The following is a 26254-nucleotide window of genomic DNA, read 5'->3' as shown; positions in this document are numbered from 1 at the left end:
GTTAATTTTACAGTGGAACACAAACAATAGAATTTCAGAAGAAATTTAATACGGAATCTTTGTGTAAAAACACTTACATTTTAGTCTCTAAACTGTATATATATATATATATAACTCTAGGAGACTGAAGTGACGCTCAGCCTAGTGACATTGATGATATCTGAATGAAGGGTGACGATGTCAATGATTTTGTAGTTATATTAAATATTCTCAATTCTCAATTCCATAATGACAAAATAGTGATGTTAATAATGATAAAAGTACATTTCAATCTCAAAATGGAAAGTCAAAAACGTTTAAGGCGAGACACGGCAGACAAAAACATCTTCTTTTTTTTTTTTTTACTGGTCAATTTTGAGATTTTGGGATATTTCACAGACTTGTGGTGAAAAAAAGTCTGAAATCCACATTTAGTCTTTATTTTCCTGCACTTCGTCTGTTCGCGTCTGTAGATTTCTCATAAATTCAACAAAAGTTGTCGTTGTTAATCCTCCCGCTGCTCCGCGATCTCTGTCTGCTCCCTGTCATCACACACACCGCTGGAAAGCTCTCTCTCTCCTGTACAATGCTGTCGGATCCAAATATGGTCATTTCCTTTTTATCAGCGGCCAATCGTGAAAGTAAAAGGGCTGAATGCGCAATCTCATTGGCTGATGATAAATCTTTAAAGCCCGTTTTCTCAAAATGACTTTTCTCTCATTCTCCAAGTCTGAAATCTCCACTTCAGTAGCACCGATATACACCAAACTCTCCAGTCTTGTACCTAGTTATATTATGAAGACATTTACAGAGGGATTTGTAAATATATTATTCCTAGCCTGATTTATATAACATTTTATTCCAAAAAACATGGCGAAAATCTTTTTTTTAAGGCTATTGACAGTATATTCTGATTTACAGGATAACAAAAGTAGATATCCATAAATCCCTCTGTAATTTTTAACCTGGCTTTATCCAATACTCAGATTTCGTTTTTTTAAATATATGCAAATTAGTGCATATTTAATTAGATATAGCCTAATTTGCATATTTAAACATTAAATTACAGAAAACTTGTAATACATTTTTTTTCTCATCTTAATATAGTAATCAACTGGGAAAGTTTCATGGTGATATCTGCTAGTTAAAATATGTACCCTATTCACCTGTAGTGTCTCGCCTTAAAGTCGGCATGAAATCAAATTTGACAAATCTTCTTTTTATATGTAATATTGTAGTGTTTATTATAAATGATTTATCTGTACACTTCATTATTTTTTTTTAAATTCATGTACCCTTATAATCTTTAATCAAATACATTACCCTTCCCTCCCCCCTCGAAACGACCTCTCTTCTCTTTCGGTCACGTGCCATGGCGAAAGGGTGCGGCTAGAGCCGATGAGGGTGCGGCCAGAGCCGATCAGCCCTATACGCACACTACGCAAAGTGCGTAGGGCCCCGCAAATTACTCAAGGCCCCGCCTCCCCCTCGTGTCAAAGCGCGTCAATCAATGTTTACAATATCGATGAGAAAATGAAGTGGAACTGTCTTTCTGGTCACGAAAAGAGAGAGAAAAAAACACCATAAGAGTTCATTGCAGGAACAGTTATCAGGTAGACTTGTGTGCTCTCCTCTCAAAGTTTGATGTCAGCAAAGAACAGTAGGCTAAAGTTAAGATGATGTGAGTTGATTTATTATGTTTAATAAACGACAAAGGACAACCGTGTTTGTTTATAAACTGCAGCTCGGAAAAGATAACCGCGTCGCGCGTTAACATGCGATCATATCATATGAACGTGCATGAAATGAAACGCGCACTTTCCAGCAGAAACATCTGTTGTGAGTTGGGACCAGTACAATACGGGCGTGATGGCACTCCTCATTATAGTTTTAAAACAAGACGATGATTATCTAGTCGCTCAGTCAAGGTTTAGTTACAACTCTGCCCAAATGCAATATGGAAAGCAATGTATTGACATTGACTATTGATAGGCTCCATTGAATTTAAAATGTTGATTGGCTGGAGATTCTGGTCAATATGGATGCACATCCCTCAGTAAATAATAACCATCAAGAATCAAGAGTATCAAGAATTACTTTTATCATTTAAAACACAGTGACATGCTATGGCGCCATTTTAGCTTTTATTCATTCACAGGATAATTATGCATTTTTTATATCAATAATTCAATTTGTACTATTTAAAATGTGAATTCTTGATATTAAGAATGATCTTTTTACTAGTAACAATGTCTTCTGATATCAGGAATTACATTTTCGCTACAACTAGTTAAAGGAGGGATTGTAGTGGGAACACTGGGGTGTCAGGTGTGACTGTGTGGCAATGGCAAATGGTTCATGGCTCACGGGTCAGGTATGAGGGCCCCTAAACAGAATTTTGCTTAGGGCCCCAGGGAGGTCAGGATCGGCTCTGGGTGCGGCTATCGGTGTCTGTCTCGTTTCGCGGGAGGCTCATATAAAAATGGGCTGATTCCTGCCTGAAAATGTAGCTACTCGTCTTCGTTCTCGTCGCCGGGCTCCTCAATAAAAAATCCTTCATGGGAGGGTAACGGTGGGGGAGTCCGGTGGAGAGAAATCCTCCACAACTGAATGTAAACTGGCATTCAAATCTGCCTCCATTTTGTTTGCAACGCCCAACCTCCAACGATCCAATCAATTCCCGATGGACGAAATCAAGCCCCGCCCTACATTTTTTTCTAATTTCAGAAGCCGTTTCACTCGGATATACGTCACAACAAGGAAAAAATGACAATCTCAACTTCCGTTTCATGCCGACTTTAATAAAATAAATACAAATATTATCAAAATGTACAGTAGTGTTCAAAAGTGACATCCGGCACAGTAAAAGTGGCATTTTCCCCATTTATTCAAATATTATTATAGATTTTGTAGTCATATTATGTAGTTGTGATTGGAGTCGATTGTTTTATTAGTGATAATAACGCAGTGAAACATGACAAATTGTGCGAAATCATTTTTGTTCAGGCAAAGAAATTATGAACACATGCAAAAACAAGACAATCAACCAAATATTAATAACTGATGTTTGCTTTTTCTTGTCAGATTTGAGTTTTTCCTGTGCATTTAGTCAAATAAAACCTAGTTTGGCTAATCATTTAGTCAGATAAACACTTTAACTAGTTTAGTGTTTGTTCTTCCCTCATATATAACATATTTTCCTCATATTATCATGGTTTAATTGAACTTGTATGGTCATTATAAACACTTTTAGTGTTTTCACGGTGTGTTTTGTTGGAGCTCGGCTGTGTGACCGCATGAACAGCAGATTCGCTGAGGGAAGAAGCGGCTGGTTTGCGAGTAAATGATGAGATGTGAATAATGAGACGTAGAGATGACAGGAGTTTGATCGGAGTGTGTGTCCTCAGGAAGGAATGGGGATTGGCTCAGTTTCTGCCTCCAGCCGTTCTGTCCAGCATGAAGGAGAAGAACATCAAGAAAGCTCTCACGCACATTCTCAAAACCAACCAGAACCTGGTGCCTCCTGGGAAAAAGGTGAGGCAACTTTCACAGCTCGATGTGTGTGTGAACAGGGGAAGTGAAATCGATCTTTTGAACTGCCGTTGAGAATTCAGATTCAGATTCAGATTCCTCGATTGTCATGATCCCGGAGAAATTACACGATTCTCAATGCCAGTATCACAGAGAAAACTAATCCTGGATGCAAATAAGTATATATACAGTACAGGCCGAAAGTTTGGAAACATTACTATTTTTAATGTTTTTGAAAGAAGTTTCTTCTGCTCATCAAGCCTGCATTTATTTGATCAAAAATACAGATTAAAAAAAAAATGTTGTGATATATTATTACAATTTAAAATAATTGGTTTTCAATTTATTTTACTTTAAATTATCATTTATTTCTGTGATGCAAAGCTGAATTTTCAGGATCATTACTCCAGTCTATCACATGATCCTTTAGAAATCATTCTAATATTCTGATTTATTATGAGTGTTGGACACAGTTCTGCTGCCTAATATATTTGATGAATAAAAGGTTAAAAAGAACTGCATTTATTCAAAATAAAAAAATATTTTCTAATAATATAAATCTTCTTTACTATCACTTTTTATCAATTTAACACATCCTTGCTGAATAAAAGTATTGATTTATTTAAAAAAAAGAAAGAATTTTTTTTATTTATTTTTATTTTTATGTTTTTACTTTTTATTCATCAAAGTATCCTAAAAAAGTATCACAGGTTATGAAAAAATATTAAGCAGCAGAACTGTTTCCAACTTTGATAATGAATCATCATATTAGAATGATTTCTAAAGGATCATGTGATAGACTGGAGTAATGATGCTGAAAATGCAGCTTTGCATCAGAGAAATAAATGATCATTTAAAATATAATAAATTGAAAACCAATTATTTTAAATTGTAATACTATATCACAATATTACATTTTTTTTTTTTTTTTTTTTATCAAATAAATGCAGGCTTGATGAGCAGAAGAAACTTCTTTCAAAAACATTAAAAATAGTAATGTGTCCAAACTTTTGACCTGTACTGTATATATAGACAGATCACCATATCGGCCGATATATGTTCATATTTAATTTTATCGTTATCGGCCCGATATATTAAAGCCGATAAATAATGCATTATTTCCTTCAGCTGAGACGCTTCAGATTCGCACTGGTCATCATGATGGTTTTAAATTGCTTGAAATATGATTGGAATCACTTCAAAAAAGGAAAATACAGAAGCTCAAGTCCGTCATATCGGCTACATAAAGTTATCATGAGAACATCATTAAAATTATGTGTTTGAGACGTGGCTTTTAATGATGAGACTTTTGTTTTTGTAATCAGGCTCTCAAAAATTATATAAAAATTTGGATTTGGATTTATCGGCCAATATATCGGTTATCGGCTTTCAAATATAAAGAATTATCGGTATCAGCCAAATTTTTTATATCGGTGCATTCCTATTACATATATATATTATATATTTATACTACAGGGCCGTTGAATGCTTGAATCTGATTGGTTGACGAACGTTCTAAGGTGTGCATTATTTTCAGGGAAACGCACGGCTAAAGTAGTTCCAGGCCGGTCTCGACCGCATTACAGCTCCATATCACTTCGCGTAGTCAACTGTAATAACGGAAAATAAGATACAATTCATAACAAGAAAAAGCATTTCGCCCCGTGCGCTTGATCTGCAATTTTCAATGTCTAGCTTCACAATCAATAGAAACATGCAGTTTAATTTTAATAAATAAAGTATATAGTCCTATCTATAATCAGTACGAATTTTTATTGCAGATAATATAACAAATAAATAATTATTGATAGGCCTACTTGTTAAAAGGGCTTTGTGTTTAATTTATTTGGCTATAGTCTACTGTCATCTGTCAATAATGGGGGGAAAAAGAATAAACGAATTAATTAAAACGAATTTAATTAATTAATAAATAATAATATCGACGCACATGCTTTTCTGTCTCATTATTGCAACATCTCTCTGTAATAATTGCATTAATAACTGCATAATGAATGTAATTTGATACTTATGACTGATCATGTCCAAACGCATGTTCAGCGCATTCAGTCTGTGTTCAAAGTCGGTGTTTAAAATCTGCTGCAGTCGATGAAACCAGTCAGAGAATGTGTCAGCTAGTCGTGTGTCCCCAGCATTAGTCTGCTATCAGCGGCTCAAACCTCCGTTACTAACTCTACCTAACCCTAACCCTAACTCAGCATTAGTCTGCTATCAGCGGCTCAATCCTCCGTTACTAACTCTACCTAACCCTAACCCTAACTCAGCATTAGTCTGCTATCAGCGGCTCAATCCTCTGTTACTAACTCTACCTAACCCTAACCCTAACTCAGCATTAGTCTGCTATCAGCGGCTCAAACCTCTGTTACTAACTCTACCTAACCCTAACCCTAACTCAGCATTAGTCTGCTATCAGCGGCTCAAACCTCCGTTGCTAATTCCAAAACGTCATTTTAGAGTTAGTAACGGAGGTTTGAGCCGCTGATAGCAGACTAATGCTGAGTTAGGGTTAGGGTTAGGTAGCGTTAGTAACGGAGGTTTGAGCCGCTGATAGCAGACTAATGCTGAGTTAGGGTTAGGGTTAGGTAGAGTTAGTAACGGAGGTTTGAGCCGCTGATAGCAGACTAATGCTGAGTTAGGGTTAGGGTTAGGTAGAGTTAGTAACGGAGGTTTGAGCCGCTGATAGCAGACTAATGCTTAGTTAGGGTTAGGGTTAGGTAGAGTTAGTAACAGAGGTTTGAGCCGCTGATAGCAGACTAATGCTGAGTTAGGGTTAGGGTTAGGTAGAGTTAGTAACGGAGGTTTGAGCCGCTGATAGCAGACTAATGCTGAGTTAGGGTTAGGGTTAGGTAGAGTTAGTAACGGAGGTTTGAGCCGCTGATAGCAGACTAATGCTGAGTTAGGGTTAGGGTTAGGTAGAGTTAGTAACGGAGGTTTGAGCCGCTGATAGCAGACTAATGCTGAGTTAGGGTTAGGGTTAGGTAGAGTTAGTAACGGAGGTTTGAGCCGCTGATAGCAGACTAATGCTGAGTTAGGGTTAGGGTTAGGTAGAGTTAGTAACGGAGGTTTGAGCCGCTGATAGCAGACTAATGCTGAGTTAGGGTTAGGGTTAGGTAGAGTTAGTAACGGAGGTTTGAGCCGCTGATAGCAGACTAATGCTGAGTTAGGGTTAGGGTTAGGTAGAGTTAGTAACGGAGGTTTGAGCCGCTGATAGCAGACTAATGCTGAGTTAGGGTTAGGGTTAGGTAGAGTTAGTAACGGAGGTTTGAGCCGCTGATAGCAGACTAATTCTGAGTTAGGGTTAGGGTTAGGTAGAGTTAGTAACGGAGGTTTGAGCCGCTGATAGCAGACTAATGCTGAGTTAGGGTTAGGGTTAGGTAGAGTTAGTAACGGAGGTTTGAGCCGCTGATAGCAGACTAATGCTGAGTTAGGGTTAGGGTTAGGTAGAGTTAGTAACGGAGGTTTGAGCCGCTGATAGCAGACTAATGCTGAGTTAGGGTTAGGGTTAAGTAGAGTTAGTAACGGAGGTTTGAGCCGCTGATAGCAGACTAATGCTGAGTTAGGGTTAGGGTTAGGTAGAGTTAGTAACGGAGGTTTGAGCCGCTGATAGCAGACTAATGCTGAGTTAGGGTTAGGGTTAGGTAGAGTAACCCTAACCCTCCGCTTCGCGTCGTGACCGCATTACCACCTCAGGTGTGCATTATTTTTCTAATAATTCAACGGCCTGTCGTCAATTATTCCTTACATATATCATGCATGTTTATCAGTGAAAAAACAATCAGATATAATGTACTGTTTGATATTTTGTCATAGTGTTTTGCTTGGTTTAGTGTTCATATCTGGATCAGATGATTAAGACAGTGTTCTATAGTAAGTTGAGTCTGGCTTGTGAACCTGGTGAATGTTTTCCTGAGAGATACATGTTCAGAAAGAAGAACGAAGAGTGTCTATTTGTGTAATGTACACCGCCAGTTCCCTAAACGTGTGTGTGTGTGTGTGTGTGTGTGTGTGTGTGTGTGTGTGTGTGTGTGTGTGTTGAAGCTGACGGCGTTACAGGCGAAGGTCCACTACCTGAAGTACCTGAGTGATCTGCGCCTGTACGGAGGACGAGTGTTCAAATCCACACTGGTCGTAAGTGCACAGACTCACTTTCACACCACATTTCAGGACAATTATAACTTATGTTTTTTTTTTAGTTTTGCTTTTATTTTCTTGTAACATTTACATTTATTCATTTAGCAGACGCTTTTATCTAAAGCGATTAATCTTAACTTTCTTAAATATTTTTTTTTTCTTAAATTGTTTTTATTGTTTACTTCACCGTAATGGTGAAACTTGGTAAAGGTTTTGGCACTTGCTGTGTGAACATAAAAACATGGTTTAATGGCCCTTAAAAACACTCAAATTTGGAAAACAACTTGTTTATATTTATGGATTTGATCTTATGGATGGATTTAAACTTGTGTTTTTGAAAATATATATTTCATATAAAAATAGAAAGTAGTTTTTTTTTTTTTTTTTTTTTACATTTTTCATAACAATAAACGTAAAATTCTGTTTGTTTTTTCACTTCAGCAATAATCTGACACGTGTTTTCTTTGAAAAGAGACCAAACTTCAGTCTGTGATCATAAGCTTTCAAGATTTATGATATATTTAAGTTGTAAATAAATGGATTATAAATACAGCGTAAATATAATTTAGTACCATAAAATTCCCCAAAAATACAAAATATTAAATAAAATAAAAATATTTCAATAAAAAAAAAACATTATCAAGCTAAAATACAGTAAAAATTCGGTCATTTGACCAACATGCGAATAAACATGTAACCCTGCGTACATTACAGATGTTTTGCATCTATATACAGTATATACTTCCCTGTATTATAACCTATCCCTAATTTAGAAAAGCTCTACTGAGAATGTCCTGACGCTGATGTTCGTGTTTCTCTGTGATATATTTGTGAAAACACATGTATGTGAGCAGGTGTAGATGGAATGGTTTTGATGAATGGGATAGCGATGTGACCAGTAAAAACACATTGGTGTAAACAGGCCCTGTGTGTGACCCGACAGCAAGGAGAGAAACACACAGAGGTGACGCTGCTCGTGGGCCCGAGGTACGGCATCAGTCACGTGATCAACACCAAGACCAATCTGGTGGCCCTGCTGGCCGACTTCAGCCACGTCAATCGCATCGAGATGTTCACCGAGGACGAGAGGAACGTGCGCGTCGAGCTCCACGTCCTGGATGTTAAGGTGCGTCGGATCAAACCGAGAGCTGCATGTTTTGCAATGACATTCAGAGATTTTGTAAGTATAACACAGATGTTTTTTGTTATAGACCTCCACGTGAATTACAAATGTTACAAATGTTACAAACATTCTCATCATCCCTTTTATCTCATTCTAATAATGAAAACAGGAATTAATAATCCATAGTTTTCGAAATTTGATTTCATGCTTCATTTTATAAAACAAATAAGTAGTCAATATATATATATATATATATACACTCACCTAAAGGTTTATTAGGAACACCTGTCCAATTTCTCATTAATGCAATTATCTAATCAACCAATCACATTTTTGAAGGCAGTTGCTTCAATGCATTTAGGGGTGTGGTCCTGGTCAAGACAATCTCCTGAACTCCAAACTGAATGTCAGAATGGGAAAGAAAGGTGATTTAAGCAATTTTGAGCGTGGCATGGTTGTTGGTGCCAGACGGGCCGGTCTGAGTATTTCACAATCTGCTCAGTTACTGGGATTTTCACGCACAACCATTTCTAGGGTTTACAAAGAATGATGTGAATAGGGAAAAACATCCAGTATGCGGCAGTCCTGTGGGCGAAAATGCCTTGTTGATGCTAGAGGTCAGAGGAGAATGGGCCGACTGATTCAAGCTGATAAAAGAGCAACTTTGACTGAAATAACCACTCGTTACAACCGAGGTATGCAGCAAAGCATTTGTGAAGCCACAACACGCACAACCTTGAGACGGATGGGCTACAACAGCAGAAGACCCCACCGGGTACCACTCATCTCCACTACAAATAGGAAAAAGAGGCTACAATTTGCACGAGCTCACCAAAATTGGACAGTTGAAGACTGGAAAAATGTTGCCTGGTCTGATGAGTCTCGATTTCTGTTGAGATATTCAGATGGTAGAGTCAGAATTTGGCGTAAACAGAATGAGAACATGGATCCATCATGCCTTGTTACCACTGTGCAGGCTGGTGGTGGTGGTGTAATGGTGTGGGGGATGTTTTCTTGGCACACTTTAGGCCCCTTAGTGCCAATTGGGCATCGTTTAAATGCCACGGCCTACCTGAGCATTGTTTCTGACCATGTCCATCCCTTTATGACCACCATGTACCCATCCTCTGATGGCTACTTCCAGGAGGATAATGCACCATGTCACAAAGCTCGAATCATTCCAAATTGGTTTCTTGAACATGACAATGAGTTCACTGTACTAAAATGGCCCCCACAGTCACCAGATCTCAACCCAATAGAGCATCTTTGGGATGTGGTGGAACGGGAGCTTCGTGCCCTGGATGTGCATCCCACAAATCTCCATCAACTGCAAGATGCTATCCTATCAATATGGGCCAACATTTCTAAAGAATGCTTTCAGCACCTTGTTGAATCAATGCCACGTAGAATTAAGGCAGTTCTGAAGGCGAAAGGGGGTCAAACACAGTATTAGTATGGTGTTCCTAATAATCCTTTAGGTGAGTGTATATAATATAAAATATGGAAACACTTAAAAAAAATGATGTTCTTCCTCAGTGTTTCTGTCTCGTTTTCCAGCACAAATATCCAAACATTCTTAAATCAAGATACATTTACTGGAGAAGAACAATGACTGAAGATATTAAATGTTGTTTTCTGAAAAAAATATCAAAATTATAAATATGTGCCATCATAAAAATAAAACAAATTTTCCCTTTGAATTTTTCTGACTTAATTGGCAGATATTTGTTCTTGTTTTAAACACAAACTCACTTTTTAAAAAAAAATTCTTCTCAGTAAATAATAATAATAATAATAATATGTTTATTTTCTATAGCGCCTTTCAAGAACCCAAGGTCGCTTCACAATGCAGTACAAATAGCAAACAAACAGCAAGCAAACAGATGCAAAGGCCATCTGCTTATAACGGACAAACAGATGGAAACAAGCATACACTAGTTGACATGAATCAAAGAAAAACATATTGTACTATTTATCAAAATATAAAATTACGACAAAGTATGTAGCAAATAGAGCTGAGAAAGTGGAGAACAGAGAAAACAGTGTTGAGGATGATTTAATGGGCAAGCTTGAAAATATGAGTTTTAAGTTGTTTTTTGAAGGTCCGGATGTTGTCGGTCGCACGAAGCTTCGGGGGCAGCTTATTCCATAACTTGGGGCCAACAACACTAAAAGCCCTACCGCCCACCGTAGAGAGTCTGACCCGGGGTACCACGAGTAGGTTTTCAGTGCTAGACCTAAGGGCCCGAGTTGGAACATATGGCTGTACTAAATCAGCAAGGTATTTGGGTGCCGGGCCATGTAAGGCTTTATATACTAGGACTAGCAGTTTGAATTGGATGTGGTTCATGACAGGAAGCCAGTGCAGTTGGTGAAGGATAGGAGTGATATGGGCAGATTTTTTATTATATGTGAGGGCTCGTGCAGCAGAGTTTTGTACCATTTGAAGGCGATGTATTGCTTTGGTGGGTAGTCCGCTGTATAATGAATTACAGAAGTCCAATCTGGAAGTGATGAAAGCATGAATAACAGTTTCCGCATCTATAAAGGTAAGAGAGGGGTGAATACGAACAATATTCCGCAGGTGAAAGAAGCATGATTTGACAGTCTGACTAATGTGTGAGTGAAAGCAGAGCGTGGGGTCGAACAAAACTCCCAGATTCCGAACAGTTTTTGAAGGCCTAATCTCAATACCATCTATATCAATAAAAATGTCATGTCTGGGTGAGCTCTGTGATCTAGGGTTAATCAACAGGATTTCGGTTTTACCAGCATTAAGCTGTAAAAAATTAGAGGACATCCATGTTTTAAGTTCGTGGAGGCAGGAGATAACTGAAGAGGGTGGAAAAGATGAGTTGGGATTGATTGTGAAGTAGATTTGAACATCATCAGCGTAGCTATGAAAATTGAGACCATGCTGTCTGATGATCTGGCCTAACGGTAGCAAGTAGATTAGAAATAGAAGCGGACCAAGTACAGAGCCTTGGGGCACACCGTGAGAAACAGACACAGAGCGTGAGCGATTCTTACCTATCTTAACAAATTGTTGTCTATCACATAGATACGAGGTCAACCACTGAAGTGCCGCACCCGTGATGCCTATTGCAGACAATCGTGAGATAAGTGTTGAGTGGCTCACAGTGTCAAATGCTGCACTGAGGTCAAGTAGAACCAGGATACTATGTGCACCCGAATCAGAAGCCAGAAGGAGATCATTTAGTACTTTTAGAAGAGCTGTTTCTGTGCTGTGGTATGTACGGAAACCAGATTGAAGGGGTTCAAAGAGATTATGTCTCTCTAAGTTTGATTGCAGTTGTGCCACAACTACCTTTTCAAGTAGCTTGCCAACGAAAGCGAGGTTTGATATTGGTCTATAATTGCTATGAGTGGCGTTGTCGAGGCCGGGCTTCTTGAGGATTGGAGTAATGGCCGCTACTTTCAGATTAAGCGGAACAGTGGCAAGAGACCTGTTAATAAGGTGGGTAATAGGTTGAATGAGTAAAGACAAATGAGTTTTTAAAAGGTGTGTTGGAATAGGGTCAAGTGTACAGGAGGTAGAATTTGATTTGTTAATCATTTTTTCAACCACAGATGTATTAGTGAGTGAAAAAGTGTCTAGCGGACAACCAATCAAATATGGAGTTGAAGGGGTAGCGGCAGTAGAAGAAAACGACTGATAAATGTCGGCAATTTTTTGTAGGAAAAAAGACTGAAAACTTTCACAAAGATCAGCAGAACCAGTAAGAGCTACGGTGGACGGTTTGACCAGTTTATTTATTTCTGTGAAAAGAGCTTTAGGTTTGCATTTAGCTTTGTTAATAACAGTAGAGAGATAGTTAGAGCGTGCGATGTTAAGTGCTTCTTTGTATTTCACTACTGAATCAGAAAAGGCTATGGCATGGACAAGAAGGGCGGATTTGTTGTGGAGTCTTTCAAGACGCCTACATTGAGTTTTCAGAACTCTGAGCTCAGGGGTAAACCAAGGAGAGGAATGAGTAGACGGAACAGTTCTAGTTATTAAAGGAGCAAGCTCATCCAATACATCACCAGTCGATTTATCATAGGTAGAAACTATCTCATCAGGACACAGCAGATTGAGTGAGGAAGGAAGAGCAGAAACAGCAATGGCAGCGGAGAAATTTTCAACAGTTATAGTTTTCAGATTTCGGTAGGATATAATAGTGTTAGTTATAGGTTTTACAATGGGGAGTGAGAAATCAAAGAGAATTAGTTTATGATCAGAGATGCCCAGATTATGACCCTGAACATGCACATTGTCAATACCAACAGTACAGAGCAGATCAAGAGTATGAGAGTGAGAATGTGTTGGGAAATCGATATGCTGAGATACTTCAAAATAATCCAGAACAGACAAAAAGTCTTTTGCAGCAGTACAATCAGAATCAACATGTATGTTAAAGTCACCAAGCATCATTATTCTATCATGCCGGGCAAAAGCGAGAGTGAGAAGTTCAGTCAGATCAGAGCAGAAGTTTGGGTTGTTTCTAGGGGGTCTATAAATCAATAGAATCAGAAGCGGAGCGGGGCCAGCAAGTTGAAGTGAAAGACATTCAAAACTTGGAACATCAAGAATGTCATATTTCGTCACTTTGTAATTGTTCTTAAAGATCACTGCCAGACCACCACCTCTACCACTAAGTCGAGGTTTTGTCAGATAACTATATCCAGCTGGGGTTAAAAGGTTCAGCTCAATGAAATCGTCAGGTGTTTGCCAGGTTTCAGTCAGAAAGAGTAAATCCAGGTCTCTCTCAGTTGTAACTTCATTCAGTAGTGTACCCTTGCCAGTCAGGGAACGAGTGTTCAAAAGTGCGCAGTTGTGTCGATGGGGAACATGCGACGAGTAGGTCACATCTTTGGATAGGGTTTTGAGAGTCCTGGCGCGGTGGAGAGTCACATCATTACTATGGTAACGCTCCAATCTCGGCGACAGTATCACAGGTATTGAGAGACAGGAGTCGTAGTTATAAAGCCATCTACGTTTAGCAGACCGATGGATATAACGTGTACGACGTGCAATTCCGAGAGTAGTACACAAATCAAACGTGGAGGATTCCAGACGGATTAGATGATTTAAGTTATGCAGTTGCAATGAAGTATAGTTTAAATCCATTCCGTGAATGAGAAGCAGAACAAGGCCAGCAAAGCCCAGGGCCAGCAGTCTCAATGCCGGAGAGTTATTAATGGCAAAGTACATCTCTGCAGTTTAAGACAGCACTCACAGAAAGCCGAATGGCCACCCACGTTACTACAACACCACGTTAGCCAAACCCAGCTGATGTTAAGTGTAATCCACTAAACTATGCTAAGCAGCTCGCTAAACAAGTTAAAACTTGCCTACCTGCTGCAGCAGATGTTATGGGACTCACAGATATGCAGCGGTAGAGGGCTCGCGGGGAAAGTAATGCGAGGCCACCACGTTAGCCAGACCAAAGAGGGCAGAACCACAATAAAACACTACGCAATGAATAAGGGGAAACTTACCCACCGAGAGTGTAGAATGGTAAAGCCGAAACAGTGGGCAGAGGGCTCGCAGGGATTTCACAAAGTGAGACGCTGAACAGAAGTTAGCAGAGATAGTCCAGATTGTGCAGGGAGTGACAGGGACTTCAGAAAATGTAACATCCATGCAACAGATGCTTAACTCAAACATCCAACACTGTTCGATTAAGATTTTATGTCCCAAGAAAGCACATCAGAAGCCAACAGCAGGTTTATCCCGATTATATATCCCGATTTTGTGTCCCGAGAAAAGAAAACATCCAGATTCTCCTTTTCAGCAGTGTCGCCCAGAAGCAAACAACATGATGTTGAGGATGAAACGTAACAAACAGAAAAAGTCCAGATTCTCCGTTCCAGCAGTGTCGCCCAGAGGCAAGCAACACGGTGTTAATAGAGGAAACGTAAACAAAGATTTACAAAACAAAACAAAACAACGATTTGCGATGAGAAGCGGCAGCCATTTCGCGCACAGCGTACTCTCACCCACCAGCTCACTAAATGTATCTTGATTTAAGAATGTTTAGATATTTGTGCTGGAAAACAAAGAAGAAAATACTTTTATGCAGTGATATAATAAGGTTTCATTTGATAAATATATTAGTTAACATGAACTAACTATGAACAAGCATTTATTAATCTTTTCTAATGTTAATCTCAAAATGTACTAATCAATTTTTAAGATCAGTTGACATTAGTTAATGGACTGTGATGATATTAACTAACATTAACAAAGATTAATAAATACTGTAAAAATGTATTGCTTATTCATGTTCGTTAATGCATTAACAAACGAGTCCTTATTGTACAGTTTCATCTAAAATAAAAATGCAGTTTGTTGTTTGCTACATTGCTTTGCAAGCATGAACTAAAATCTGTATTACTTGGCAAATTATTTTGATAAAATTAATAAATTATTAATAAATGAAAAGCATTTATTAAACAACAATTTTTTCTGTTTCCACTATTATTTCTGATGGTTTTCGGACACCTGTAGTAAAATCTCTTAAACTGCACCGCCTCCCATCGCTTACTGATTTATGTACTGATTGTTTATGCAAAATATCCTTTGTTTCTGAAGCCCATCACACTCATAATGGAGTCCAGTGATGCGATGAACCTGGCGTGTTTGACGGCCGGATACTACAGACTTCTGGTCGATTCACGGAGGTCCATCTTCAACATGGCAAACAACAGTAACACTGCAGGTAAGAGCACAACATCTACATATATAACAGTTCATTAGTCCGTCATCATCTAAGGCAGTGGTTCTCAACTTCATCAGCAAATGTACAAGTGTGACTTTAAGGTTCAAGGTTATTTATTTGTGTCATACATATTACACACATGCGATGTAATGTAGTGAAATGTTTATTTCAAACAAACAGAACCAACAAAGAAATATTGACATACACATACATAATGACAAATATAATATAATAAACTATCAAGAAATGTGTGAATACAGTAGGAAAAAATTGTGAATGTAGAAAAGAAGCAGCAAAAGTAAAAAAAAAAAAAATGTATACATGATATAAACTTAATTTGAAATCAAGATATTTTTTCCACCTCATAACTGATGTAAAACTGCAACTGATTTACAAAATCAATCATGATTAATACGTTATCAAAACCTCCAGTTTATTTTAATAAAATACTTTCAAAACAAGCAGCTTTGTCATAATTACAGCAGAAATTCTTGACTAAACATCAAATATCACTGCAAAAAAATTATGTTCCTCTTGTTTTCCATCACAAGTATCTAAACATTCTTAAATATTCAATTCTTAAATCGTTTGTGCTTAAAACAAGGACAAATGTTTGCCAGTGGAGTCAGAAAAATAAACTTAATTCAAAAAGAATTCTCGTTTAAGCACAAACTTTTTTGAAACTTGTAGTTGCAAAGTTACTTGTAGTTAGTAGAATGTTTAAAGTGGATCATCGAAATATAGTGTTACCAAATGTTTAGATATTTGTACTGGAAAACAAGACTAAAGTACTGAGGAAGAACATAATTTTTGTAGTGATAATGGGAGACATTGGCATAATATTGGACAATAGGGGTCCTTTTTCAGTCAAAAAGGTTGAGAGCCACTGATTTAAGGTGCTTAAATCTGGTACTTCACTAAAACGTTGACACTGGCATCTTCTCTTTTAGGACATGACTCAAGGATCAAGCACAACTACCAGGCAATCGACTGGAATTACGTTCCCTGTGGTGGATGCGATGACCCCCATGCCGAATACCCCGTCTGTGGGCGAAGAGAGTGTGATACTGCCCCCAACGTCTCTGAAATCCACCAGTCGCATCGTCTGCACATGGAGGAGAAAGCGGAGAGGGCGAGCCGAGGAAGCCACATGCATCCACAGCCCTACTTCAGCGTCCCCAAAGGCAAACCTCAAGAGTCGCCCAGAAGCGCCAAGGTGTCCTTCATATTTGGCGAGCCGCCGCTGGAGTGCGTGAACCCGCAGAACTTGGGATACCAAAGACTGATGGAGGACATCCCAGAAGTGCTGGAGGAACACCGGTACATGTACGCGCAGCAGAAAGACTACAAGCCTCTGGAGGCGTCCATGGAGGTCGACGGCTTCCAGTACGGTTCCCACATGGTCTACGGAGACGCCAAGATCTTCGGCACAACGGAAGGCATCGAGGAGCCTTTGCTGCACGATATCTGCTACGCTGAGACTACGGATGACGCCGAAGACGACGACGACATTAGTTGCGAGGAGGACATGATGATGATGATGATGATGGGGGAGATGAAGGACAAAGCTCACTCTCTCCTGTCGCTCTCGGAGTCAAGCGACGACATCATCGACCTCACTTCACTTCCTCCGCCCCCTGAAGGAGGCGACGAGGAGGACAACGACGACCTGTTGCAGTCGCTGAACTTGGCGATAGCCGCTCCGCCGCCCGGTTTCAGGGATAGCTCGGATGAAGACGACCACCAAGACCGTAAAAGCATCGCTTTGCTTAAAAATGACATCCCCGTGTCGCTGATCGACTCGGTGCCAACGGTGGCTGGCGGGAGCGGGGAAGTGTTCAATGACGCTGTGGTCACCACACTACAAGCACTCGAGGCCTTGGCCGCCTCTGAGGAACAGTCTCACCCACAATCGGACAATAGTTCAGGTTCTTACACTATTGTAACGTTTATTCATTGACGTTGTAGGACCTTCCAGCCATTCTTTTATTTTGGTTTTGTTTCTCCATTGTCTTCAATGCAAGCCCCATGTATTGTGTGCATTTGTTTTGTTTGCTATGTACATGTGATCTCATTATAATTTGTGGTTCATTTTTGTTCATGTATTTCATTATTTATGCTGCATTTCATAGCCTTCAACGTTTTGTACAAATAAACTATTTTAAAGTATACAGTACGTGTGGTGTGATGGCTAAAATGTTTGTCTCTTTGTGACACACAGGTGTAGAAATATCTCGGTCCTTTAGCCCCGAGTCCTCTTCTGATTCTGGGAATGAGACAAATTCCTCCGAAATGACGGAGAGCTCAGAGCTGGCCGCGGCTCAGAAACTCTCCGAAAACTCTCTGAAAATGTTTGTAGCCACTGCGGAAGGCTACCAAACTCTAGCCGAAGAGGAGACAGAGTTTCGATTGGTGCCATGTAGCGTCCGATCGTCTCTAGATGATCCACAGTCCTCCGCGGTCGCCACTCTCCGCTCGGATCACTTCGAGATGGAACCGGAAACGATGGAAACCAAGTCGTTGACGGACTACTTCAACAAAATGCACAGGGATGTGATGATGGGAATGCCGAAGATCGAGGAGCAAGATGGTGGGGGGAAACCGAGCGCTGAAGCAGAGGCCCGTCAGATGAACATCGCAGAATCAGAAGATCTTGTCGGGATGTACAACAACTTCAATGGACGAGATTCCCAGCGTTCGAGTCCCTTTGACAGGGATAGGATGTCTTATGCATTTCACGAAAGCAATCAAAGATTGCATATGCTTCTGAATAATAAATCCGAAGAGCACATTTACTCCGAAGTGGCTGGCGATAGCGGTCCATTGCACGCAGACAGGGTAACGCAAAAAGCCACTTTGGAGGACTCAACAGACTTGAACGCAAGTTCCCCCGCCAAAGAACAATATCGATCCCGGAACGAACCCCAACAGAGCAAGCCGGCGTCATCCGAACAAGAAGTGACGCGGTTGTACGAGTACCACTTGTCCAAAAGGATGTCATCTTTACAGAGCGAGGGGACTCATTCCCTGCAGAGTTCCCAGTGTTCGTCCATCGATGCCGGCTGCAGTACGGGAAGCAGTACGCCGATGGACTCTCCTCTCTGCACGGTAGATAGCGTCCATCTGCACGCCGAGTCCTCTCTGAAAGGTCAGAACGTAGATGGAACGTTTTTGCGGAAACACCACGGACAAGCTGGCTCCGAGTCGGGCCGAGAGGGATGCCAAAGGTTGCCCAAGATCAGAGAAACTACAGGTACTTGCATTTACATTCAGATTTATGCATTCGGCAGAAGCGAGTTACGTTTCGTTCAAGGTACACATTTAATCAGTTCTTGCTTTTCCTGGGAATCGAAATCAGGATTCTTGGTGTTGCTAGCGCTAGAGTCCTGCACGGGTTCGGGTACCCGACGGGTGACCCGCAAATTTTGCTTAAACGGGTGAAAAATATCCAACTGTGTCGGATACGGGTGCGGGTCGGGTCGGACACGGGGGAAACACGGGTCTAAACACGGGTTTAAAACAATCACATGCAAACGTAAAAATATATGCATATTTTTAGGAACACATCTACAAAAATATTCCTGTATTTCAAGTTGATAAAATAATTTAAAATCCACATCAGTTTATTTGTGCCCACGCGCCACGCCCTCCCAGGATCTATAACGTTACCTAGGCTACTTTCACTTTTAAAAATTCCTCATAACTGCGCGCGCGATCTGCTTGCAGTCGTCGAGATGGATGCTGAGGAGTTGAAGAAAGGAATAGCTAGTGGAGATTGTAAAGTTGTCGACAATACGTCATCAAAAGTCAAGTCCAGTGTGTGGGAGAAATTTGGAGTTATCTGAAGAAAACAATATTGTGAAAGGCTTTGCTGCATGCATTTTCGTGTTGGATAGCCGCAGATGTGGAACTTCATCGCTGAGGAAGCACGCAGATAACTGTGGTAACAAACCAAGCAGTTCTATCGAACAGTATTTTTCAAATGTAACACTGTTCAGTATTTGTGGTGTGCAGGGCGTGTTTGAACCCAAAATTGTCAGATGTAGGCTAGACGAAATTGCGTGGCAGATATAGTGTTGTAGCCGCGACTGTTAGGCTACTCAGTTTTGTGGTAATGTTTAGCCATGTTCTTCATGTACCGGCCTTTTGACAGCTTCGGCTGAAGTTGTCCTTGTGTTAATTGTCGTTATAACTTCTGTATGACCTGGCAATAAACATTTTTGTAATTGTGTCTATAATGTGATTGGCTAAACTGATTTTATTTCGGGTGCGGGTCGGGTGTCGGTTCTATTTTAAGCGGGTCGGGTGCGGATTTTAATTAGTGCTGTTGACGGATAACGGGTCGGATGCGGTTTGAAGCACTGCGGGTACGGGCGGGTGCGGGTTTACAAAATCGGACCCGTGCAGGACTCTGGCTAGCGCCGTGCTTGTTTGTGGCTAACAAGTTAAATGTGACATTTAACTAACCTAATGACAAAATGATCTTTCTGTTCAACTATGTAGAAACTGCAACCACATTGTTGGTCAGCGACTGAATCATGAGTTCTTAACTTTTATTTAATAATAATGCGACGGATTACAGTCCTCACAGTTCGGATCATTTGCGTTTTTTTGAGTCACGGATCGGATCATTTTTCGGATCAACAGAAAAATATATATATGTTCAAACATTATAAAAGACAAGTTGTCTTTAATGATGTAGTAAACAGTAATAAAACAAGAACAAATACATAAATTACAAGCATAGATGAATACTAACAGTAGTATTCAGGTACATAAATGTAATAATTATGCCTAAATGTAAAACAACACTATTGTGTTCACTATTGAAATTAAATTAGGATTGATCTTTGTTAAAGTTGTATATTGTTGTTTTATTAACATTAATGGCACAGCAGGAATATTAGGCTGCTGTCACTTTAAGACCGAATGCACGGACCGAATATACTGACACACATTCGGTTTCTTTCTCAACTGTTAAACCGAGAGAATAGGGTTTTTTCAGAATAGTACTTTTTGTAGCCCTCATATTGATTTAAACTGAAGCTAACCTGATTAGATTCATTTTCTCACATAGTGTTGGGGAAACGTCCTTTAATCTGTGGCTGTAAGCTACTCGTACATTGCCTATAAAAAGTATTCACTCCCTTTGGCCATTTCTTTTTTTCTAAAACATGGAATCACAGGGATTTATTTGATCAACTGAAAAATGTCAAAATGAAAAAAAATGTTACTTATTAAACTTCCGTTTGCATAAGTATTCACCCCCACCCCGTTTGGCAGCTGTTACAGCCTTAAGTCTGCGTGATGCTATAGTTCAGTCAGGATGCATTAAGATCATGCAACAATAAGGTCTGGATTCTTGAATACTCGAGTTGTTCTTTTCAAGTCATTGCTGTGTACATGCTTTATGCTTTGGGTCATCGTCTTGCAGGAAAACAAATTTTCTCTGTGTTCACCTTGCTGACGTTAGGTGTTGCTCCATGATTTCCCTGTATAGTGCTGCATTCATTAGATCCTCTACTTTCATAAGGCTTTCAGAGAAGATCCACACAGCATGATTCACAGTAGAGATGGTGTATTTCTGATGATGTGCTGTATTTGGCTAATGCTAAACTTGTTTTAATTCTGATAGTTTAAGTCTTCTGACTTGGAGTGTGTGATTATCGTCTACTATAATATCGTGATTGTTGTGTTAACGATGTGTGATCTGACATTATCGAGTATGTCCCTCACTTTACAAAAACACACCTAGGGGGCCCTATTTTAATGATCTAAGCTCATGATCTAAAGCGCACGGCGCAAGTTCACTTAGGGCGACCGAATCCACTTTTGCTAGTTTAACGACAGGATAAATGGTCGGTGCTCCCGGCGCTGGTCTAAAAGGGTTGTCCGTATTCTCATAATGAGTAATGGGTGTGTTTTGGGATTTACTTGCGTTAAACCAATCAGAGTCTCATCTCCCATTCCCTTTAAATGCCAGTTGCGCTCGCCCATGGCGGATTCACTATTTACATGACGGAATTTGATTGTGGAAAGACCGAACGCGTCTCCAGAGCGCAAATGGATCTGCTCGTGCGCGAGGTCAAAGTGCGCTAGCAGAACATCTACGGGAAAAGCCGGATTCACCATATCTTTATGTACACAATAATAATCTTTTACATTGTAATCCTTTTATTTTAAATATTTGGCATGTTTGTGTGATGATGTGTGTCCCTGTGTATTTAATAAGCAGAGTGTACGCACGTTGTGGACCCGCCTATAGGCGCACATTACTAACGCGCTCTTTAGATAACCCAAAAAATATTGCGCCATTGACTTTAGAGCAGGTTTCAGTCGGTCAATGTCTCAGTCTATTTCTGTTCCTCAAAATAGCAACGCTCCAACAATGCGCCAGAACACACACTCGTTCTCAGACCAGCAGCACATGAGCGCACAAATGGGCGCAAATGCATTTGCTATTTAAACATCGCGGCGCAGGACGTGAAAATGAAAACTGCGTCGGGCTGAAACTAGCAAAACACACTTGCGTCGCGCTTGGCGCTGCATTGCTCCGGGTGTAAGATAGGGCCCCTAGAACGCACACTACGTGATGTAGTAAGTCAGACTAGTGCGCTTGTGCATTTAGAGCGCACACTTTCACTGCGTGATTTACTCTATTAAAATGCATTTATAATGCCCTCAATTTTCCAGATAAGGGGGCAAAAATACCTCTGTATATCATTTATATAATTGAATATAGTTCATCAATATCATACGTAGAGTGTCGTTTTTTTTACTCCAAACATCAGCATGATTACAAATGTGATATTGATTTACAACTGCAGTTCAATATACAAAGAAGTTCATATTAAGTGACATACATTTTAGACACGGTAGTGCCTTTTTTTGCTCTATTTCGATAACGAAAATGGTTCCAAACAAAGCCACAGGACTGTTTTGCGTCTCTGTGCGACACACGGCGGTGTTTCGTTACTGACTGAATGAATCGGTTGAATGAATGATTCAATGACTCACTCATTAACGGTCACTTGCTGCCACCTACTGGCGGTGTTAATTTCACATTTAAAGTCTCTTTTCATTTTTAAAATCATTATGAATATCAACATTCAACGTTTTATGTTTAAAACCAAAAAATGTCCACGATATCCCTCTGAGCTTCATTAAACAGTCTGTGTAAATGCATCTAAATGCCACTTTAGGTTCAGCGTCTGTGTTTCCTCTGCACTGCAAAGATGAATTTGGTTTAAAATGATTTAATTTGATTGGTAACATCTCTATTGTGTCTTATTATTCTAACTATATTTGATTAAATGTAAGAATTTGACACTAAAGATGATGCATACATTTAATTAGGTTTTAAAAAAATGGGTTTGAAATTGCCCATTAAAGATAAAAATCAATTTAAACTTACCATGAAAATATCAAGATATACTTTTTACGTCAATATCGTACTGTAACTGTAATATTGCATGAAATATTGCAGTGTTTCAGCTTCCCTTCATCAGCCGTTGTCATCGCCTCCTTTGAGGACGTACTGCTTTCGTTGCATTTACTGCTGTGTCATATTTTCCTATTTCTTAATCATTGATTTAACTGCTACTCCAAGGGAAGCTCAATGACATGGAAATCCTCCCCTGCCTGCTGCTTTTCAATTACTGTTTGGTGGCGCTGCTTGACGGCTCTTTTCCACTTCCAGAGCGCCGCTGACACACTCATGCTACAATCAATTTGAAAGTCCTTGACTACACAAAAGCAATTTGACTAGTTACGTGACTTGCAACCAAAACACTTTTTTTGATTTTGGAGTGTCATATTAAAAGAGGTGAAGATATATTAAATTGATGTTTAATATTTATTTAAAGGTGAAAATATTCACGCTTTGGAGTCAATGTTGAGCTGCAATTATGCTAAAACAGTCCGATTGGAATTCTATACTGTATGTTCTATATTCTAATGCGGAAATGACACGCTTACTTAACCTTCACCTGATATTTTGCATATTTTAAGTCTTAGGACTTAATTAGAATTTCCTGATTTGGAACATTAAGCCTCACGTCGACCGCTTCTCCAGTGTCGCTCGCAGGCTTATCATTGACGTCATTACCATATCATGCTGAATCAGGATAAGCAGGAGATTCAGAAGCATGAAATTATGAGACATAATACTAATTCATCCCTCTCTTTTCTTTCCTCCCCAGTCTAGCATGCTGCAGATGGAGATAAACCGAAGAATCGTCTTTACTCTCACGATACGTCCACATTCATCCACAGCACAGTTTCCCATGTGCTAAGCCAGAGGTGATCGGAGGTCTTGAACGCTTCCCGGTTTGTTCTTGCACTCGGCCTCGAACGACCCGCTCTGGTTGCCTCAGGGAGGCAGAAAGGGAATCTTAACAAGACAACTATTGGCTCAGGGAGCATTGACACTTTTTATGGAAACTGCAACAGGTTTATAGATGGTCATAATCATCCAGGCAACCCTGGACGGAGATGACTACAACCCTGCCGTTCTTAAAGTCAACATGAAACTCATTTTACTTCCATAACGTGATATTTTTGTTGCATTGTTATTGGATTGCGAAGACTGGGCATGGGTGAAGTCTGGTGGTTGGAGGGAATGAGCTGAAAAAGAAAAGGGATTTATTGTTAGCGCTGCAGTGATGCCATATTTTTGTAAGTTTGCATCACCCTGGTTCCCTGGACAAAAAAAAAATCCTTTTCCATTGGCTTTTGGATTACTGCAGACCACAAAAGCTTACACGTTTTGTTCATCAAGATAATCTTCATAAACTAACACAAGCCTAAATACAACCGGCACAAGAGCTAAACGTAGGCTATAAACGAACTACACCGCCGCCGCATGACTTTATTAACCTTCAACGGCTATTTCAGACTTTTCCCTTAAAGTTCGAGTTAGAATAGGTTTGCAAGAGCGCGATTATAAACTCTGAAAGCAACTAGTGAGTAGATGAGTTTCAAGGCAAGTAAAAGCTTTAAAAAATCACAAGAGTGTGTTACTGATGTCATTTAATATACTTAATCAGTATCACAAATAGTGTCATTTTTCCTCTCCAAATATCAGCATGAGTACAAATGTGATACAACAGTTCAATAAACGAAAAGTTAATATTAAGTGACATACATTTTAGACACGATAGTGCCTGTTTTTGCTCTATTTCGCCAATGAAAAGGGTTCCAAACAAAGCCACAGGACTGTTTGCGTCTCTGAGCGACACACGGCGGTGTTTCGTTACTGACTGAACGAATCGGTTGAATGAATGATTCAATGACTCACTCATTAAGACAGTCAAATGCGTTTCTGAATGAATCAGCCGTTCGTTTGAACAAATTGGTTAAATTAATGATTCAATGACTCACTCATTAACGGTCACTTGCTGCCACCTACTGGCGGTTTTAATTTCACATTTAAAATATCAATTTTTCTTTTTAATATTTAAATATCTAATATCAATATCATCTTTTTCATTTTTAAAAACATCAAAACAATGTCCACGACGTCCCTCTGAGCTGCATTAAATCATCATTTTTTTAAATCACAAGAGTGTGTTACTGATGTAGGACGATGGTACCGGAAAGGCTCAAATGCTACTCGTTTCTGGGTTTATCCTACAAAAACACGTCATCCCTGCAGCAGATGTGCACTGAGAAAGTAAATAGGGTACATTTTGATTTCTTGTTGACTTTAATCTTCTGAAGTGTAAGTGAATGACATTACTGAAGTCAGCACAGAAACTACTTCGCCACAAGACAACCTTTCCATTTCTATCGAGCATTGGAACAAGGCAAGTCCATCTCCTTATTCTTCTGGATGACTCTTGCACTGCTCACGTAATACGTCTATTTTAGCCACATTTGTGTGCAAATTCTCCAGACTGCATGTGCAGAGTTTAAGCTCTGATTTTGATTCTTTTTAAAGCTGCGAAAGGACATTTCAAAGTGCTAGCTGGAGCTGAAGCGATTCAGGAAGTCACTTTTTATTCTTTTGCGTCGAGGCTTTGGGAAGTTATTTTGCTGACCAAAGCAAAACTACATTTGCTGTTTTAGCAATGGCCAAATGTCCAGAATCACTGCTTTTCATTTAGCCATAGTAAAGCCATATGATATCACATACATTTGTCATCAAGATGATCTGGCCATTGCAATCCACTGTGATAACAGTGCTTGTGTATATTTTGTGTAATATGTAAAATGAAAAGGAAGTATTCTACAATGCATAGAATTTTTAAAAGACGATATATATATATATATAATATACACCACACCACCTGATAGATGCATCCTTTTTTTGTTCCATGTGTTTATTTCAGTCGTCATAACTTTCAAAAATAAGACATTTTTGCCACTATAAATACTGTAATTATGTTCGCAACTTGCACTGTTTAATTTGCTAATGCAAACATTTACTGAAATAATTTAAGGTCAACATGAAGCGTCATTTTAACAGAAATGTGTAGGACCGTCAGGAATTGGTTGGATGATAAATCTTATTATTTATTCGGAATATTTAATATGCACGGATGAATCGTTCACACTAAGACCGGGAAAAGTAAATAAGGTCCATTTTGAATTCATGTTGACTTTAAATGATAAACGTAATGTATTTTATTTGAATCATCTTCATTAAATATTTCAGCTTGGACACTGATCTCGTGCTGTCTTTCTTTGTCTAATGAGTCAGATATTTCCTGTCGTTCACCAGTTATTCATTTATAAATATTGTGCA

At 39.4% G+C, this 26254-nt stretch overlaps 1 protein-coding gene across 7 annotated transcripts in view; it reads left to right on the top strand.

The window, feature by feature from the left end:
* The window catches only part of LOC309503266 (FERM and PDZ domain-containing protein 4-like), a 95688-nt gene extending 69518 nt beyond the window's left edge, over positions 1–26170 (top strand). For 6 of the 7 annotated variants that reach the window (XM_082175977.1, XM_082175981.1, XM_082175976.1 and 3 more), the window contains 7 exons: positions 3387–3513; positions 7567–7656; positions 8582–8785; positions 15381–15507; positions 16458–17435; positions 17729–18760; positions 23709–26170. In XM_082175977.1, the coding sequence (XP_082032103.1) occupies positions 3387–3513; positions 7567–7656; positions 8582–8785; positions 15381–15507; positions 16458–17435; positions 17729–18760; positions 23709–23713 (2563 nt within the window). In that variant the 3' untranslated portion in view covers positions 23714–26170. The remainder of the gene's footprint in view (positions 1–3386; positions 3514–7566; positions 7657–8581; positions 8786–15380; positions 15508–16457; positions 17436–17728; positions 18761–23708) is intronic. The other variant, XM_082175978.1, reaches the window with a different exon arrangement.
* The last annotated feature ends 84 nt before the right edge of the window (positions 26171–26254 follow it).

The sequence above is a fragment of the Leuciscus leuciscus genome (genome assembly GCF_965113295.1).
Source record: "Leuciscus leuciscus genome assembly, chromosome: 7".
In the NCBI taxonomy this organism is placed as follows: Eukaryota; Metazoa; Chordata; class Actinopteri; order Cypriniformes; family Leuciscidae; genus Leuciscus; species Leuciscus leuciscus.
This window is presented reverse-complemented; position numbering and strand designations above follow the sequence as displayed.